The 19792-nt window shown below is 38.0% G+C and overlaps 1 protein-coding gene across 2 annotated transcripts in view; it reads right to left on the bottom strand.

The window, feature by feature from the left end:
* The window catches only part of trappc12 (trafficking protein particle complex subunit 12), a 43360-nt gene that overhangs the window by 12081 nt on the left and 11487 nt on the right, over nt 1-19792 (bottom strand). For both annotated transcript variants that reach the window (XM_051723195.1, XM_051723194.1), the window contains exons 4-7: nt 13632-13745; nt 6902-7040; nt 4273-4385; nt 4100-4172 (exon numbers count right to left, since the gene is read on the bottom strand). In XM_051723195.1, the coding sequence (XP_051579155.1) occupies nt 4100-4172; nt 4273-4385; nt 6902-7040; nt 13632-13745 (439 nt within the window). The remainder of the gene's footprint in view (nt 1-4099; nt 4173-4272; nt 4386-6901; nt 7041-13631; nt 13746-19792) is intronic.

The following is a 19792-nucleotide window of genomic DNA, read 5'->3' as shown; positions in this document are numbered from 1 at the left end:
TCCTCTAAATGTATACCCATATTGTGACCATTTTCCTGTTTCAAAACCTAGTGAACTGCAAGACTCCATTTACAACTGGTGTGACCTGGTTTCAAGTGATCAGATCACAAGTGGACAGCCCTAATACAAATACTGGTATAAATGTCAAAAACATCTTGTGATTGGATCACTCGAGCCTAGTGCTCTCATGATTATGATGATTAATTGTCTGTTTTAGGGCTTTCACGACAATGACGATTAATTGTCTGTTTTAGGGCTCTCACGATTATGACGATTAATTTTCTATTTTAGGGCTTTCGCGATTTTATATTATATTATATTATATTATAAAGTATGCAACAGTAAAATATTTCTGTCCATTCTTCACTTACTTTAAGGCTCTCTGATTAAACCCACGAGCCCTTATTTAACATGAAGATGAATTTGAGATTCACCTTTGAGATTCTGAGTTTCTTTATTCTATCATCTCCTTAGAAACAGAGTAAGCGGGCTGGACACAGGGCTCCTCTGTATCTGTGTGGCATTAACACTGCATGCATGAACCAACAATTACAAACCGGAGCGCTTTGCGTTCTATAAAATCCTCATTCATAGTTTCGTACTATGCACATCACAGCGCATTAAGTCTGGTTCTGAAGCGGTTAATCTTCACGTGGAATTTTTTTGGGGGGGGGGGGGGTTCCCCTTTTCTCCCAATTTGGAATGCCCAATTCCCAATGTGATTTTAAGTCCTCGTGGTCGCGTAGTGATTCGCCTCAATCCGGGTGGCGGAGGACGAATCCCAGTTGCCTCCGCGTCTGAGACCATCAACCCGCGCATCTTATCACATGGCTTGTTGAGCGCGTTGCCACGGAGACATAGCACGTGTGGAGGCTTCACGCCATCCACCGCGGCAACCACTCTCAACTCACCACGCGCCCCACCGAGAACGAACCACATTATAGCGACCACGAGGAGTTTACCCCATGTGACTCTACCCTCCCTAGCAACCGGGCCAATTTGGTTGCTTAGGAGACCTGGCTGGAGTCACAATCTCCACGCACTCTTTAGGAGCTGCACTCAGTGCGGTCTGCGGTGCGGCTCATTGAGATGGTCAAAGTTAAACTGAATGAGACACTCAAATGCATTGTTCATTCCCTTATTTGGACAGTAACATGTGATTGGAATTGAAAGTGCAGAAAAATTGCTGTTATCTCAAATAACCATGGTTAGATCAAATAACCGCAATTAGACGAGTATTTAATAATGGCGACAGGTCTACTTGAGCCACATTCAGAGGTAGTCAAAAATGCATGTAACCGCATCACATTTAATGTGTAAATGCTAATCTGTCCTGATTCGGACAACAGTGAAGCACTACCCACTCACCTGTCAATCAAACACTGCTCTAAAACAATAGTTTTTATATAACTTTGCTGGTTACAAGCAGATTTAAAAAGGAAATAACCGCTAAAAAAGAAAAGCCCCATACATGTACAAAACACCATCTTAAGGCCTGTACACACCAAACACGAATTTTTGCCGCAATTTCTTGCCGCGATTAGTGTTGGATTCCAATGAAGCCGTTCATACCTGGAGCGAACATTCGCTCGCCAACAAAAGTGAGTTTTTTTTTTATGGTGAGTGTGTCGATTTTTTTTCTTCGCCCGGCAATCAAATGCCCTGACCAATAAAATATGAGCTTTGGATCACGTGTCAGGAGCCGTTGCAGTTATCAAAATTTTGACCATCGACATTAACCGCTGAAGTAACTCGAAGACATTCTGAACCAGCAGTAAGGACATGCGTTTCATTTGCGTTAAATGCCTTAAACTGAAAAAAATCATTTTAACACATAAATGATATTGCTGCATCGATGCCTTGCATCCCCTTAAAAAACTCTCTGATCTTATGTGGATTGTCTTCATATTGTATTCCATACATGTTTTGCTTTTCATTTAATCTTACGTGAGTTCTCTTATATCTCTAATATAATATATATTGCAGCATATTTTCCTTTGTATTATTTTGTTTTTAAATAAACAACTTAACGGATCGTAAGTGTTTTCCTTCGCCAAATATTAATAACATTAATACCATTACTGTGACTTGCAGTGCACTCTGTGCCATTGTATACCAAAAATGTGGCGGTTTCTCCAAAACAATTACGTAATCGTTACTGCTGTACTATCGTTAACAGCTGAACTCTCGTTAACAGTAAAGTATCTATTAATGTGTCAGACTAAAGATGGGTTTTGTGTTTAGATGTCGTCTATCTTTGGAAAATTTGTCATGTTTGGAATGCGCCTATGATTGCTTAAAATGCTGTCTATACAAGGATTCTTCTACCGCGTAGGTCACGCGTCCTCTCGTCAAATGGATTCACAGATCATAATTCGCCAAACTTGAGCTCTTGTATTCAGCGGAGAATGAAATTCTTCGCATGAGCTTGCTTTTCTGGTCTTCTGCGTTCAGATGCGTTTAAATGGGAATGATTGGAGTGCAAAGTGTAGTGTGACCGCCCCTTAATCCATGTGTCTAGGTAGGTAGCTCACTAAGATTTGGAGGTAAGAGATGTCAAGCAATTGTGAAATGTAAAGCACATATTTTGCAGCATGGAGACAAACATCACAAACATTAAAATAAATGAGCATAAATCAGTGTACAAATGGGTGAAGCACGTTACACTCGAGGCTGATATTTTAACATACTGAGGAAATTTATGATAATTAATTAATTACATGTGCAAAATAAGCGAAATGCAGAGAAATAAATAGCAAGCATCTCCAGTATTTCCACAAGAGAATAGTCCTAAAAGAACACACCACATGTGCAGGAATATTTACATTATTTGATAGTTACAGACAGATGGACGGCCTCTGTGAAATCATCACTTGGTAGTGCTCAGGTTGGTTTATGAATGCATGCTTGGGAATTCTTATGTGTGAATCATAGGGGGAGTCATCTTTGAAGAATTAATTTTATTCTTGTGATGTTTATCAATATTTCAAAGAACAATTGCAAGTAAAATGGCATGTTCATTGCCGTTCATGTTCAACACATTTGGACTAGAGGTAGACCAATATATCGGTTAAACCGATTAATCGGGGCCGATAGTTGCATTTTGGAACTATCGGTTATCGGCAAGAATCTATGCCAATATTTGCAGATATATATATATATATATTTTTATTCCTCCATGTTCCTCTGTGGCTGACACTGGAGGATTCTACAATTAAAACAGCTTGGTTGTACAGTTTATCAGAGGTCTCTAGAGGTGAAATAAAAACAATCATGTGGTATTTACTGTATCTAAATCTTTGATCATTAACAATATTCATCCATATTTCTATCCTCACTTCAATCCATAGTTTGTTATTTTGATTAGATAATTAAGTGTTCTAAAGAGAAGTGAGGGCATGCGCAGAAAAATACAACTATATGGAAATGTGCCCCGTCAGCACATACATTGCATCTCCAACTTCTTATCTTGTGAATAACAATAAACCTTATTCTTCATTTTACCTCATCTGGTAAAATATATAAGCTACAAACAGCTTAATTTGGTTAATACTAAAGATAGAGCATTGTAATAGGGCCAAGTCTCCATGATTTCAAAATAAGAGTCCTTGGTGTGTTTCAGTCCTGTGTTATGCACCAAATCTTCCTTTTTCTGGTTATTACTATTGTGATTTTGGTTGAACAATAAACTGCATCTGGGATTTTATTCATTTTGGACTCTTGTAGCCTCAGTGTCTGTGCCCGAAATTTTTTAACATTCTATGAATCGAGTTTAAAAAGATTGATCGTTATCTACCTTTTCCACCACCCAAGTTATCGGTATCGGCAAAATCCACTATCAGTCGACCTCTAATTAGGACTATGACTAAATGTTCTAACAAAGCTAAATAGTGCTGACTGACTTGGGCCAGTAAACAACCATCAAGGAACCACCTAGCAATGGGACAGCCTTCACATCTGAAGCCCTAAAAATGTTGCCTAAGTAGGCATCTCATTAAAATTTAAAACAAAGCCATTATGCCAAGTGCATTTTAAGTTCACAGCCCTATTATTCAGTGCACTGGCACTTTAATGCACCTCAAAGGGGCAGCAGAAGTACCTTGTCTGTTCTCCTGCGTGAGGTTCATCATACTGCCATCCTCAGCTAAACCCTCCTGCAGGTTACTCAGGATCTGTGAAGGGAAAAGAAGTTTTACAACACTAATTGCATTGCAGAGCTGCAGAGAACGTGCAGCCGCGGAGGTGGAGAGTTCAGGGCTCAGCTGCGCTCACCTTCAGACAGATGCTCTTTATTCTGTGCAAGCGGTCCAGAGTTTCCTGTGGCTTCTGTAAGTACTGAGGGAGCTCAGCGTGCAAGACACGCATGGAGAACGGCACCATTGAACCTAGAATGTCCAAAGGCAGAGAGACAGATGGCAAAAATATAACTATCTTCTACATTTGAAATAATAGTAAAGTCATGCAATGTATGAAAAAACAAACAAACAAATGGAATTCTTTGATTCTTCCTATATCAGCTACTTAAAGTTTTATAAAAATGACAATGGTTGGATGTAAATCCTACAATTATTTTTCTACATTTCTAGAAATTATTACCTATCTTGTTTCTAAAATAATAATGAACCAGAAGAAAATGTGTAAAGTATCTATGTGATGTGGTGCTTGCCCATGCAGAACTCAACACTACAATGCCAGAGCTGCATCTCCAGTATTAACTAACGTGTTCTGAATGGCATGCATATATTGCTGTAAGTCGTTTAAAATTTTAATTTGCGATTAAATCACATCATTTTTCATAGTTAATTGCGATTAATCGTGAGAGAAGTGCTGAAATTTTACTCTATATATACACTTCTTTTCCTGTCAAAATGCACTTATTTCCTTCATAGGAAAGAAAACAAAACAAACCGGCGGTGATTGTCCCTTAACCATCGCGGTAGTAAAATATAAATAAATAAATAGTTAAAATATTGCCACCGCAACAGCACTTGTTAATCGTGATTACTTTTTTAAATTAATTGCCAGCATTAATGCGTTACTTATGTGTATATATATATATATATATATATATATATATATATATATATATATATATATATTAGAGCTGTCAAAGTAACGCGCTAATGCATGTGATTAATTAAAAAGGTTTAACGCGTTAATTTTTCTTAATCGCGATTAACGCATTTACCGATAATACAGCATAAACGCTGTTGTGAAGGGCAGAACCATTGTAATGTGACCGCCTGGAGTCATTACACTGACGCACACACCACAGCACCAGAGCCCTTCTACCAAGTTGAGCCTACAAGCTTTGCATAAAATAGCATAATGCGGTGGTCCCATAGACATTCTAGTTGACTGTTACGCTCTCTCCTGTGATAGAGCCGCGGAGGTTGTTATCTCAATAAATAAAATAATCTCTGACAGCGCTTCCCTGTCCGTGATACAATTATGGAGAAAGGAGCTCTAAACACCATTTGATGTTCAAAACAATCCCAGATGAGACTTGTGATAGAAATCAAGTATATTTCAGCCCATGCAAGGCATGTTTTCATTACCACAGAAGTACACCAAATCTTAACTATCATCAAAACGGAGAATGAGACGTTTTTGTTTGCAAGTGCTTTTCATGGTGAGTTAAAAGCAGCACTCGACGATGGCGTTGCAGCTCTGACGCGAATCATGGACGCAGCTTCACGACTGCTGTAACAAAGCGGATAGCCACAGTCTACTGGCAGATTAATATTGTGGTGGATGACAGTTTAAGCATTTAATGCCCATTTCAATAAATACGCAACCTATGTGGGGACTAGTTCATTCAAATTAGTCAAACTCCCACTTAGACTTTGAGAAACGTTTAATGTTACTTGAATTGTTGCTATTTTAGTGCACTTATATCTTTATAAAGTGGAAGGCTTTGTTTGGAAAATGTTAATGAAGCATTATAAAACGTTACATATTGTTATCTTTTCTTTCGTAAGATGGTAATAAATGCATTATGACAGGGAAATAAGTATATATGGTGTCAAATTTCAGCATTTTCAAAATATGCGATTAACTACAAAAAACAATATGCGATTAATTACGATTAAAAATGTAATCGATTGACAGCCCTAATATATATACATAGATACATACATACAACCAATTGCTCAGCTTGGTACAGTCTCAGAAATTCCACATGCTGTAGTTACAAATGTTGAACAGTGCAACATGCGTTAATTGGAGCGATGAAGAGACAGTATCTTTTCTGTAGTATGTTTCAGAAGAATGAGCCTGGGTTAACAATTTCAAGTGTGAAAGAGTGTGAGACCTGGGAGTGGGACTTTTTGGGGATCTTTTGACTTGGGCCAGTAAGCAACCACCTATAGATGCCACACAGGACACTCTAGGAACTGCTAGCAATATACTAGAAACCACTCAGGTCATCTTAGCAACATCATAGCAATGCTCTGGAAACCAACCACAACACCTTAGCATCATGGAGGTGAGAACTGCATGGCCAAGTACCAGTCACATTTTCTTCAGTAAATGTAAAATTTGAAGTTGGTCTCACTATATATTAGGTGTATTTAACAAACTTGCATTAAATAATGTAACATTTGTTAAAATGTTCTTATTGTGTACGTACAGGTTGGGGTACAGGTAGGTTTAGGATTAGGTTCAGGAGTAGGGTCAACAAAGAAATCTCAGATGTAATAACAATGTAACAACACATATGTTCACAATAAGTACATTGTATCAAATGCTTAATTTTTTTTAATCTAAGTACATAGTAGATAAAGAACTAATATAAAGGGGGTCGTCTAGTTTTTACTGAGATATCTGGACACAGGTAATCCCCAACATCTTAACATTTCCTTGCACATGGAAATAGTTATTTTCACTCCAGAATGTTTACCTCGTCTTCCAGGGTATACAGTGGGATAGTATTCATAGTAGAGGTTCGGATGATCCAGATTCCCAAAGGGCTCAAACTCCAGTTCAGCGTTCTGAAAGAGGTTCAACTTGACCAGAAGAGCCAGACGCACAAACCACAGCTGCATAGAGAAGAAAATATATCACCATGTAGAGCATTCTTTAACTCTGAGCTTAAATGCTTTATAATCACCATGTTTTACACACATTAATCATGGCTCAGGGCAAAAATGCCACAGAAAGTGACAAAAATGCCCCAGATATTTCAATTGTGTGGGTAGTGAATTCCTAATTCATTCAAGGCCAATCTAGTTATTCACTGAATGCCTCTGCAGACACTGTAGTTACCTGTAGCTATAGTTGATATTATGATATCTTGTACATTATTAACAGCTCCTTATCAAATCGATGTTCAATTGATTTAAAGCTACCCAATGTAACTTTTTTTTGTTAAAAAAATAACCAGATGTTATTAATGAGAGAGTGCAACAAAAATCCATCTTACAAACCATGTCTTTACCCAAATACACTTTGATAAACCTATAATAATGATTTATATTTTATAGCTGTCGGGATGGATTTCACGGAAAATTGCATACATACATCATTCCCCCGTGGGTGCTGACGTCATATCCGTACAGAGAGAAAATAAGCTCCGGCTACTGTAGCACGTGTGTGGGAGTAGCGTGAACCTGAAAGTCTGTTGTCACAACGAACGAGAAAAATTTACCACGGATCATTCAAAACGGCAAACCTCCGGGAAATCACCGGTTGTGAAAACAAAGAAACCCCGAACAGAGCAGAGTCCGTAATAAAACCCGAATCAACATCGGCTTGGCTTTTCAGAGGTGACAACAACTCCGAGATCTGAAAGGATTTAAAAGCGACAGAGATGGCTTTTTCCTTACTCAACAGGTAAGATATTTTATTGATATGATTTATGTATAGTTGTGCAATCACACACACATCTGTGTGTGTGTAGTGAAATACAATATTTATAATGTAATCGGTGCAGAACTTTTCACTTGCTAGCACATGTGTGTATTTTTCTTTATAACGGCAATAATTTATACAAATAAATCCTTTAGTCCTAGGCTTGCCAAGGACATGTGAGTCTTGAAATGATGTTGACCACTGGTTGGTAACAATGACAATCAATAAATGAGTTACTATCTTGGCCTATTTGGCCAGAATATCCTGAAGTTATAAAAACTTTACAGCGTTTGACCTTATCAGACTAGTAGTCATTGTGTCTAATGTTAACGAACGTTGCCTAACTTTTGTAATGTCATTTATTTCAAAACATCAATGTTTCCAATAAGTCAAAACAACAGTGTACGATATGGCACTTGTCTGCTCAGCTGACATGTTTTCGGATATCCGTGTTTTCCTTTCTTTTGTTATTTATTTGTCCATTCGCTCTGATAAGATGTCCTGTATCCATGTGTACACCGGTGCCTCGAACCACATTCATCCGCACAGAGGAGCAGAGCCGAAGCACAACTTACGTCATTATCAAAATAATGTTCTTCCGCAAGACACATGCAGTTTTATTTTTTAACCGCTAAAGGGCCAAAATTTACATAGTGTAGCTTTAACAGAAAACTATTATTGTTCAGATTGAGAAATAATTCCTGTTTAATTTATTTGAAGTATCTGACAAAAAGGATGACACGCTCTGTTTTTAAATGGTTAAAAATAGTCCACAAACAATGTCCTACGGGGGCAAATATTGCCCCTTAATAACAAAGTTACGAACAAAGTTACAGCAGAGAAACTTTTGCAGCCGTATGTGCTGAGCTACATGAATTTGGCACATCAAAGTGAGCGAGTGCTTTGATTCGGCTGACTTCAGGGCCACTGGGAGATCACTGGGTGTGAGTGGGTGTCAGGCCTCAAGCTCTACACTGCTTCAGGGCACTTAACATGTACAGCGCATCACTGTGGATGATTAGACAAAACTCTACCTAGCATTAATGAGAATGTTTGAAAAAGAGCTTAAATGTCCACGTTTAGTTTAAAAAGTATGTACTGTCTGACCAGTGCACTCCCGAGGGGACAAGAAGAGGTGTCACACTTGACTAACTGTATTTTAAAAAGGGCTGTTTTATAGAATCTCAAAATTGCTGCTGGTGGGGTTTAAATATTTGCTCTCAAAACTTGTTGATTTGTTAACGATTCTGTACTATGTACCATGAAATCTGAAATTTGATCATGATTTGCTTTAGTCGATTCAATTTGGTTACTTTAGAACGATGCATAATTATGTTCTTATTAACATTCAATAATTGTATTTTGGATAAGAACATATAATATATTAGGTATTATAGGTGTAATTAGAGGTAGACTGATATATCGGTTTTACCGAATAATCGGTGATGTAGTTGCTTTTTGTAACTATTGGTTATCGGAAAAAAAATCAATGCCAATATAGTTGAATGCCCGACATTGTGTCTTTAACTTAATATCTAATAATAATGAACACTCTTCATTTAGTGAATATACAGGCTATTAAAAACCTTAATTTAAAGGTAAATACTTACACCCAGAGCACTGTAGCAAAGCCAAGTCTCTGTCATTTCAAAATAAGAGTCCCTGGTGTATTTCGGACTTGTTTATAGTTAAAAGTCCCGTGTTATGCACCAAATCTGAATTTTTCTGGTTATTAATTGGGTTTTGGTTGCACAACAAACTGCTTTTGAGATTTTATTCATTCTGGACTCTTGTAGCCTCAGTGTCTGTGTCTGTCATAGTAGGACAGAGTGGGCATTTTTCGCCTGATTAATTAGTTATAGTCCTTTTCTACCACCTAAGTTATCGGTATCAGCAAACTCCACTAGGTTCTGGTCCTGGATACTCATAAGTCAATACAGCATACCAGTTGTGCTAAAACACAGTGGCTAGAAAAAGTATGTGAACCCTTTGGAATTACATGCATTAATGTATAAATTTGTCTTAAAATTTGGTTTGATCTTCATCTAAGTTACAATAATGAACAACACAATCTGTTTGAAATAATAACACAACCCCTAGGCTAATGATGTCAACAAAAGCTAATTAGATTCAGGAGTTGGCAAACCTGGCATCCAATTAATGAAACAAGATTGGAGGTGTGGGTTAGAGCTACTTTGACTTATAAAAATCACTCAAACATTTTGATTTTCCTATTCACAAGAAGCATCTGCTGACGTGGACCATGCCTTGCAAAAAAAAAAAAAAAAAAAAAAAAAGAGATCTCAGAAGGCCTACGATCAAGAATCGTTGCTTTGCTTAAATCTGGAACGAGTTACAAAGTTATCTAGAAGAGCTTAGATATTTATCTGTCCACATTTAGACAAACTGTCATTAAAATGGAGACGATTTAGTACTGTGGCTACTCTCTCTAGAAGTGTCCATACAGACAAGATGACTCAAAGGGCACACTGGAGAATTCTCAATGAGATAAAAAAAAGACTTGAAGGACTCATTTGAACTAGTTAACATCTCTGTTCATGAGTCTACTATACAGAAAACATTCAACAGGCATGGTGACCATAGAAGGCCACCATGAAGGAAGCTGCTGTTTTCCAACAAAACATTGCTGCGCACCTGAAGTTTACCAACTTGACCACCTTGACAATACCAATGCTACTCAGTTTTGTGGACTGATGATTCTAAGGTAAATTGTTTGGGAAGAACACAGCAATATGTATGGTGTAAAAAGGGCACCGCATACCAACAAGAAAACATCATCCCAACGGTGAAGTACGGTGAAGGGAGCATCATGAATTGGGGCTGCTTTGCTGCAGGGCCTTGACCACTTGGCATCGAGGGAAAAATTAATTCCCAAGTTTATCAAGATATCCTACAGAATAATGTCAGGGTGGCTGTGCGCCAGCTGAATCTCAGAAGTTGGGTGATGCAACAAGACAATGACCCCAAACATCAAAGTAACTCCACTACAGAATGGCTTCGAAAAAAGAAAATCCACCTTTTGGAGTGGCCCAGTCTAAGTCCAGAACTTAATCCAATAGAGATGCTGTAAAATGACCTCAAGAGAGCCATTCACACCAGACATCCTAAGAATATGGCTGAGCTGAAGCAGTTCTGTAAGGAAGAATGGTCCAAAATGAATTCTGAATGTTGTGCAGGTCTAATCCGCAGCTACCGGAAATGACTGGTTGAGGTTATTACTGCCAAAGGCAGATCAACCAGTAAATCAAAAGGCTCACTTTTTCCACAGCACTGTAAATGTTTAATGGGATGTGTTCAATAAAGACATGAAATATTAGAATTGTTTGTGTGTTGTTAGCTTAAGCACATTGTGTTTTTCTATACTTGTGACTTTGATGAAGATAAGATCACATTTTATGACCAATTAATGCAGAAAACCAGCTAATTCCAAACGGTTCACATACTTTTTCTTGCCACTGTACATTATATACTAACAACTATAGCATGAAACACCTGTTCACCATATCACTGACACACCTATAGGTCAACTATTAACCTTAGTTTACTTGTCAGGGATTATATCTTCTAGTGGAAGGATGCCACTTAATGAATTTGCTCAATAAAATATCGTTTTAAAGACAATTTGTGTCCTTAATATTTTTATTATATAAAAAAGAAATTAGACAGTCAAGGTTGTGTTATACTCTGCATGCTAAACAATGTCTTTGAGCCATGACTATATTCACAATATAGCACAGCCTCTCACATAGGAAGAGGGTGAATGAACTATAGGGTAAGGCTATGTAAAATAAATAAATGAAGATATAAATAAGCAATTTGGAGCCATACATTTAATGCAATATTTTTCAAATTGCAGGTACAACCTACTGTACAATGTTTACACTACATACAAAACACTCCAAATGACCAAATTGTTTATTATTTATATTTGCACAGACAACAGTGCTTTTATCAATCATTATTTTAGGAACCCAAGACTAGAGCAATATATACGTGATTTGTTTAGTTTCATCGGCATAACAGCACACTTAATATGTATCAAGCACTGTCTTTCCTAATTTAGCTATGTAAATTAAACTGAAATCTGGACAATGTCTTGAGTTTTAGAAGTGAAATGGAATGTAGTGGAGAGAGTCTTCACCACAAGTTAGAGGAATGTGACATTTCAAAGTCATTTCAGTGCTGGCCTGTTTCGAGTTTGATTTGGGATGTTTATTGATTTAAAAATGAATGGATGTAATTTAAAAATGAGAACGTTACAAACTTCTTTAAAGCTACAATAATCTAATAAATAGGCCATACTGTATATTTTAGTCTAAGAATTACGCTACTTAATTTATTATTTGTTTTAAAAATATAAAATTATATCAGAAATTAAGACACTGTTTTGCGCATGCACGCAGCGATTTGCCGCAGCCGCTGAACCGATATAAGATGAATTCGGCAGAAGTCATTAACCTCCTCTGGCCCAACGGCCAAGCACCTTTGGTCCGCCGATTACCTTTGGGCCAAAGAAGGCCAACTGGGGATTGAGGCAGGGTCAGTATCAAAGGTGGAGTTTCACTGAGTCAGGTCTTGCTTTCCATCAAGCAAAGACCAAAATAAGCAAACGAATGGTAGCTTCAGTCTCCATCATGTTCATTTCGAGGGCTAGCTGGTCTCAAGAGTCTTGATACCTCAGCTTGAGCTTCCCTCTTGATTGTGAAGCCATTGGAAACCACTAACGGGCCAAATGAGGGCGTGCTAGTGCATGACAGGGCCAGTTGCATTCCCACTATCACTTCCGGGGCTTTATCGTGCCTCCTCGGGGCTTCCTCTGGCCCAACGGCCAAGCTCCTTTGGCCCGCCAATTACCCTTGGGCCAAAGAAGGCCAACTGGGGTTTGAGGCGGGGTCAATGTCAGAGGCAGTTCGGGTCTCACTTTCCACCAAGCGAAGACCAAAATAAGCACACAAATATCAGCTTTAGTCCCCACCATGTTCATTTTAAGGGCTAGCTAGTCTCCAGAGTCTGATACCTCAGCTTGAGCTTTCCCCTTGCTTGTGAAATGGGCGAGGTGTGTGACGTTGGCACCAGGGCGGCGTATTAAAGGTGTTTTTTAGGGCAATGCTGCAGGGTTTTTGGCCCCATGGTGGGAATGCAGATCGATTTTGGTCTCGTGGCTCAAGGTCTGAGGCTATTGGCCCCAGATGACCAGTTGATAGCCCTGGCTCGCACTGGCCTGATAGTGGAAAAGCGGCTATTGATCTAGAGTCAGTTTTTCTCTTCTCACTAGTACTTAAGGTCTGAATTTGAGGAAATTGTCCCCAGACTAGCAGTTACGAGCAGCGTTATGCCGGAGTGGGATTTGGAATTCCCTATTGATACCTATATTTATTAATACACACATCACACCCATGGCTAGGGCAACGCTTAGCCTTACAAACTTTCCTCCTATAGCCTCTCATACTTTAGTGTTTAATTATTAAATTCCATCATCAATGCATTGAATTTTCATTGTCAGATGAATAAATCACGGTACACCCTTGAATATCTAGAGGAGTTTTCCCGCGCCACTGTTGCCTTTGGCTTGCTCACTGTGAGGTTTGTAAAGCACTACTCTTTGCAAAGCCGCTTTGAAACAACATGTATTGGGAAAAGCGCTAAACAAAATACCTTAACTGAATTGAAAAATTCAGTCGGTTTTAAAACGTGCCCTCAATGCTTCCCTCCCATGTCGTGAGACTACATCTCCCATGTGCCCCAGCTGTTTCACTCACCTGTAAGGAATCTGTGGTGTGGTTGGTGGGCTGTCCACTTTTGCCGTAGCCCTGACCATGAGCTGTCAGCAGTCTGCCCGTCAAATCCACAGCCGCCCTCCAGTTTTTAGTGCTCTGTTTACCATGAGAGAAAATGAACGCATTAAACAAACAGCTGCTCACACAGGAGATAGCGTGACAGCATGGGCATAAATAGTCATTATTGATGACCAAGTCAAGTGCTGCAATAAATATTTTAAATGGTTTATTTGATAACTTGATCCATACATCTAACACTGTCAGTACTGGGATTTTGTTAGTTAGTGAATAAATACATGGATCAGCAAGGAATGAGCCAGAATGACTGATTAATCCCACTGTAAAGTTTTCACCTCTAGTACAAGGAATTCTGGGTTCTAATCCGCCCTAATATAATAATTTTTTTTTTTTTTTTTTTTTTTTTTAAATAAACAAAGATTGCATCTGTACACTACTGGATATATATATATATATATATATATATATATATATATATATATATATATATATATATATATGACCATGTAGGTTTGGATTTTGTTTTTCCTTAATAATAACAACCTTGATTTAAAAACTGCATTTTGTGTTTACTTGTGTTATCTTTGACTAATATTTAAACTTGTTTGATGATCTGAAACATTTAAGTGTGACAAACATGCAAAAAAATAAGAAATCAGGAAGGGGGCAAACACTTTTTCACACCACACATATATATATATATATACATATACATAATGAGTGGCGACACATCTGTTTGCATTTAGCTTTGTGCTATAACTGGAAAGGAGCTCGAGCTGCAGAGTGAGAAGTGCTGCAAACAAATAAACATGTCCCACCCATAAATGATGCCTTTGCACTATAGTGCACTATAAGCACTCACTTTACACATTAGTGACCTTTATTACTACACAAATCTATGGACTGCACTTTTTAAATCAACATCAAGCTTTCAGGTTTAGATTTATATTAATGTATAAAGTGTATATTTTAGGTTGTGGACCGTTCTTAACTGCACAGCGTAGAACATTATTAACAGTGCTACGAGAACCACAAGCTTGTCACGTGACTGGGAACCCATGTGTATTCGGCACATAATTCTCTGTTGAAAACCTCATATGAAAACCCAAAATGTTTTGGTGATTAAACTAGTTTAAAACCAAATTAAACGGCCCGAAACTCTAAACAGCATTGACAAAGAAAGCAGGGGAAAACACTGATTCATGCACACATATAAATTAGAAAGAAGGCTTTTCAGTCCACTGTCCTTTTTACAGATGATAATGAGTTCATCAGTAAATGTACTGCATCCCAACTCAAAACTGATGCCATACGGAATGTGCATTTCAATGGGTAACAATATGCAATATTATTTGCAACTGCACTTGTTTGTGCAATACAATAATAACACTACTGTATTATGTTTGTTCTTACATTTTCATTTTATTGGCCCCAGACCCCCCACCGGTGCTACCAAACTAGGTGAACTTTGGTTCTCAAATGTTAGTCTGGAGCCCTGCACTAAATGCAGGTCAGTTTAGGGCCACCAACTTTTTAGATCAGTGTCTGAAATAGGTCAAATTTAAAAGGTCATGTGAACAACCTTACAAATAAATGGATTTGAGCAGAAATTTGGAATTGGGAATTTTGGCATGCAGTGCGAGTATAGCCTTAGAGGGGATGCTGCACTGTAACAAATTTCTTTCTCTCTCTTCTGTCAGAGACCCCAGTTGCTCTAAATCTTCATTAGAGGAAGAAATGAAGCCGAAAAGCACAGGCAGGAGGTGGGCAAAAGCAGCAGCCACCACTGAGATACAACAAAACAGAAGTCAATGGCAGGGGAAATGAGGGTGCTTCCTGATGTACTGCACATTTAGGCACTCCAAATGCCCCCACAAAACACACCAGAGTTTCTGTTTACACATTATAAAGGACAAGCCAATACAACGTTGCTGCTACAATGCAGATAATTTCGGTAATTTTTTCCTCATTTAAAAAGTTTTTCTTCTAAAGAAATTAACTGTAATGTTTAAACATATGCATTACATCATGACCACTTAAATGAGATGAAGACTCCAGTCATATCAGTAAATTTGTAAAAGCTGTTTTATTCTACATGGAGAGCAGTGGTGTAGTCCTACGATGGTTGATGTTAGTGATGCCCTGAGGTTAGTTACGTTGATAGTTACTGAGGCTAAACTCATTTTTAATCCAACTAACACTTAAAAGTTGTTTTCTGTCTGGATTGCTCGTTTCGGTAGTTTTTACATTGCTTATCATGGAGGCCAGAACCAGCTGCAATCAGAATCATCATGGTGTTGCACGGTGATTGCTTAGAAAAGAAATTGTGGATATTATCAAAAAGCAAGAATGCATTGGTAAGCTCAGCAATAACAAACAATCTGCTGCACCAAAGACTGTGGCAGACCATGATTAATTGTGTGGAAAAGCCCCTCTTCAACTGTCAAACAGATCAAGAACACTGCCTGAAAGGTGTGTGAAGTACTACCTTAAAAACAAGACTGCGCCAGCCAAAACCTCAAATGCTCCAGAGAGTTTGAAGACAAAAAGTGTAATGTCCTTGACTGGCCAAGACAATCCAAACTTGACTTGAATCCAAATTCACTTGCAGTGGGCAAAACCCTGACCCTGAAGCAAAACCCTACAACAAAAGACTGCAAAACTAACAGGAACTTGAGACAGCTGCAGTACAGACCTGAATATACAGTTGAAGTCAGAAGTTTACATACACCTTAGCCAAATACATTCAAACTCAGTTTTTCACAATTCCTGACATTTAATCGTAGAAAACATTCCGTGGTTAGGATCAGTACTTTATTTTAAGAATGTGAAATGTCAGAATAATAGTAGAAAGAATTATTTATTTCAGCTTTTAATTCTTTCATCACATTCCCAGTGGGTCAGTTTACATACACGTTGTTAGTATTTGGTAGCATTTCCTTTAAATTGTTTAACTTGGGTCAAACATTTTGGGTAGCCTTACACAATCTTCTCACAATAAGTTGCTGGAATTTTGGCCCATTCCTCCAGACAGAACTGATGTAACTGAGTCAGGTTTGTAGGCGTCCTTGCTCGCACATGCTTTTTCAGTTCTGCCCACAAATTGGATTGAGGTCAGTGCTTTGTGTTGTCCATTCCAATACCTTTACTTTGTTGTCTTTAAGCCATTTTGCCACAACTTTGGTGGTATGCTTGGGGTCACTGTCCATTTGGAAGACTCATTTGTGACCAAGCTTTAACTTCCTGGCTGATGTCTTGAGATGTTACTTCAATACATCCACATAATTGTCCTTCCTCATGATACTATCTATTTTGTGAAGTGCACCAGTCCCTCCTGCAGCAAAGCACCCCCACAACATGATGCTGCCACCCCCACGCTTCACGGTTGGGATGGTGTTCTTCGGCTTGCAAGCCTCACCCTTTTTCCTCCAAACATAACAATGGTCATTATGACCAAACAGTTACATTTTTGTTTCATCAGACCAGAGGACATTTCTCCAAAAAGTACTATATTTGTCCCCATGTGCACTTGCAAACTGTAGTCTGGCTTTTTTTTATGGCAGTTTTGGAGCAGTGGCTTCTTCTTTGCTGAGAAGTTATGTTGATATTGGACTCGTTTTACTGTGGATATAGATACTGGTCTACATGTTTCCTTCAGCATCTTCACAAGGTCCTTTGCTGTTGTTCTGGGAATGATATGCATTTTTCGCACCAAACTACGTTCATCTCTAGGAGACAGAATGCGTCTCCATCCTGAGCGGTATGACAGCTGTGTGGTCCCATGGTGTTTATACTTGCGTACTACTGTTTGTACAGATGAACATGGTGCCTTCAGCCATTGGATATTGCTCCCAAAGATGAACCAGACTTGTGGAGGTCCACAATTTTTTTCTGAGGTCTTGGCTGATTTCTTTTGATTTTCCCATGATGTCAAGCAAAGAGGCACTGATTTTAAAGGTAGGCCTTAATATACATCCACAGATACACCTCCAATTCAGTACACCTCCTATCAGAAGCTAATTAGCTAATTGCCTAAATGCTTGACATCATTTTCTGGCATTTTCCAAGCTTCTTAAAGGCACAGTTAACTTAGTGTATGTAAACTTCTGACCCACTGGAGTTGTGATAGTCAATTAAAAGTGAAACAATCTGTCTGTAAACAATTTTTGGAAAAACGTACTCATGTCATGCCCAAGTAGATGTCCTAAACAACTTGCCAAATCTATAGTTTGCTAATATGAAATCTGTGGATTGGTAAAAAAAAAAAAAACCTAAGTGTATGTAAACTCCTGACTTCAACTGTAGCATCACAAAACAGCTTGAAGATTGTGCTTCTATGGTTCCACTTAAATAGTGTAGCAGAAAAAACGGGGTTGTAATTCTAACACGGTTCACAGTGTATGCAAACATTGGTGACATTTACGGTGAGATGTCCTCACCACATTTTTGTTGTTTAAATGATTTTTTAAAAATATTTCTTATTGTAATGTTATTGTTTTCATTTCAGTTTTGAATTTTACCACAGCCCTTAAATCAGTTTTAACTTTTTTTATTCTTTACTCATTTATTTTTTGGAAGTAAATACAATTTTATTACAATACTGAATTATTATCATGGGACCAGTCAAGATTATCATTATAATTTAATACTGAATCGTTGTTATTATTATTTTGATAATTAGATTTGTTTGATACAATAGTCATATCTTTTTTTATAGTCAGTTTTACTCTAAAATGGGATTGAATTTTAGTCAACAAAAATACTATTTTAGTTGTTGATAATATGCAAAATGACAACAAAAAAAAAAAGACCAATCTTTAATCAATTATTCAAACATTTAGAAAAATTCATAAAACTTTATTAATTTAAACATGTATCAAACTTATAAATGATACAACAAAATATACCCCAGCAGCCAAATCACCCTACAACTCTTGCCTAGTTGCCCACTATAGCTAAGCAGGGTTGAGCCTGGCCAGTACCTGGATGGGAGACCTCCTGTGGAAAACTAAGGTTGCTACTGGAAGAGGTACAAGGGAGGCCAGCAGGGGGTGCTCACCCTGTGGTCTGTGTGGGTCCTAACGCCCCAGTATAGTGATGGGAACACTATACTGTAAAAAGGCACTATCTTTCGGATGAGACATTAAACCAAGATCCTGACTCTCTGTGATCATTAAAAATCCCAGGGCACTTCTCGTAAAGAGTAGGGGTGTAACCCTTGTGTCCTGGCCAAATTCCCCCCATTGGCCCTTATCAATCATGGCCTCCTAATAATCCTCATCCCTGAATTGGATGCATCACTGTACTCTCCTCTCCATCAATAGCTGGTGTGTGGTGAGCGTACTGGCGCACTATGGCCGCCGTCATATCATCCAGGTGGACGCTGAACACTGGTGGTGGTTGAGGAGATTCCCCCTATACTATGTAAAGCCCTTTGAATGTCAAGAAAAGCACTATATAAATGTAAGGAATTATTATTATTATTATTATTATTATAACTGCCATTGTGAAAAGGTGAGCTCCTGAAATAAAAGCATATAATGAATATACTGAATTATTAGCTACTTTTTAGAAGTTATTGTGCTATTCTGAATTCTTCATGCTTTAGAGACTAAATCATTTTCCATGTTTTGGCCAGTTTAGGTTATTTCATTGTGTGTAGCACATTTTTACAGAAACAGCATATTCACAGCGCAATTTACACATTCTGACTAGCACGTAACTTAGTTCAAGTTCACCTGTTCATTGTCTTCATCATCTATGCAGATGCAAGATGTAATATTATGTACATATACTGTATATTGTGTATACAGTGATCAATCTCATGTTGAAATAGGATCTGTTTGAGTGAGGTAATTCATTTAACACATTAGTAAAGTGGTTTATTTTGCCAGTGTCCAGCTCTTTCTATTCATGCAGCTCAAGCAGGAAAATGCACAACATACAGGACTATTAGATTAGATGAATAAATTCTTTCTAGATACAGTGGCAAGAGAAAGTATGTGAACCCTTTGGAATGACCTGCATTTATTATAAATTTGTCTTAAAATCTGGTTACAATAATGAACAAAACAATCTGTTTTAACTAATAACACACAAATTATAGTATTGTTCTTGTACATATT

Source organism: Myxocyprinus asiaticus, chromosome 17, assembly GCF_019703515.2.
Source record: "Myxocyprinus asiaticus isolate MX2 ecotype Aquarium Trade chromosome 17, UBuf_Myxa_2, whole genome shotgun sequence".
Taxonomy (NCBI): domain Eukaryota; kingdom Metazoa; phylum Chordata; class Actinopteri; order Cypriniformes; family Catostomidae; genus Myxocyprinus; species Myxocyprinus asiaticus.
This window is presented reverse-complemented; position numbering and strand designations above follow the sequence as displayed.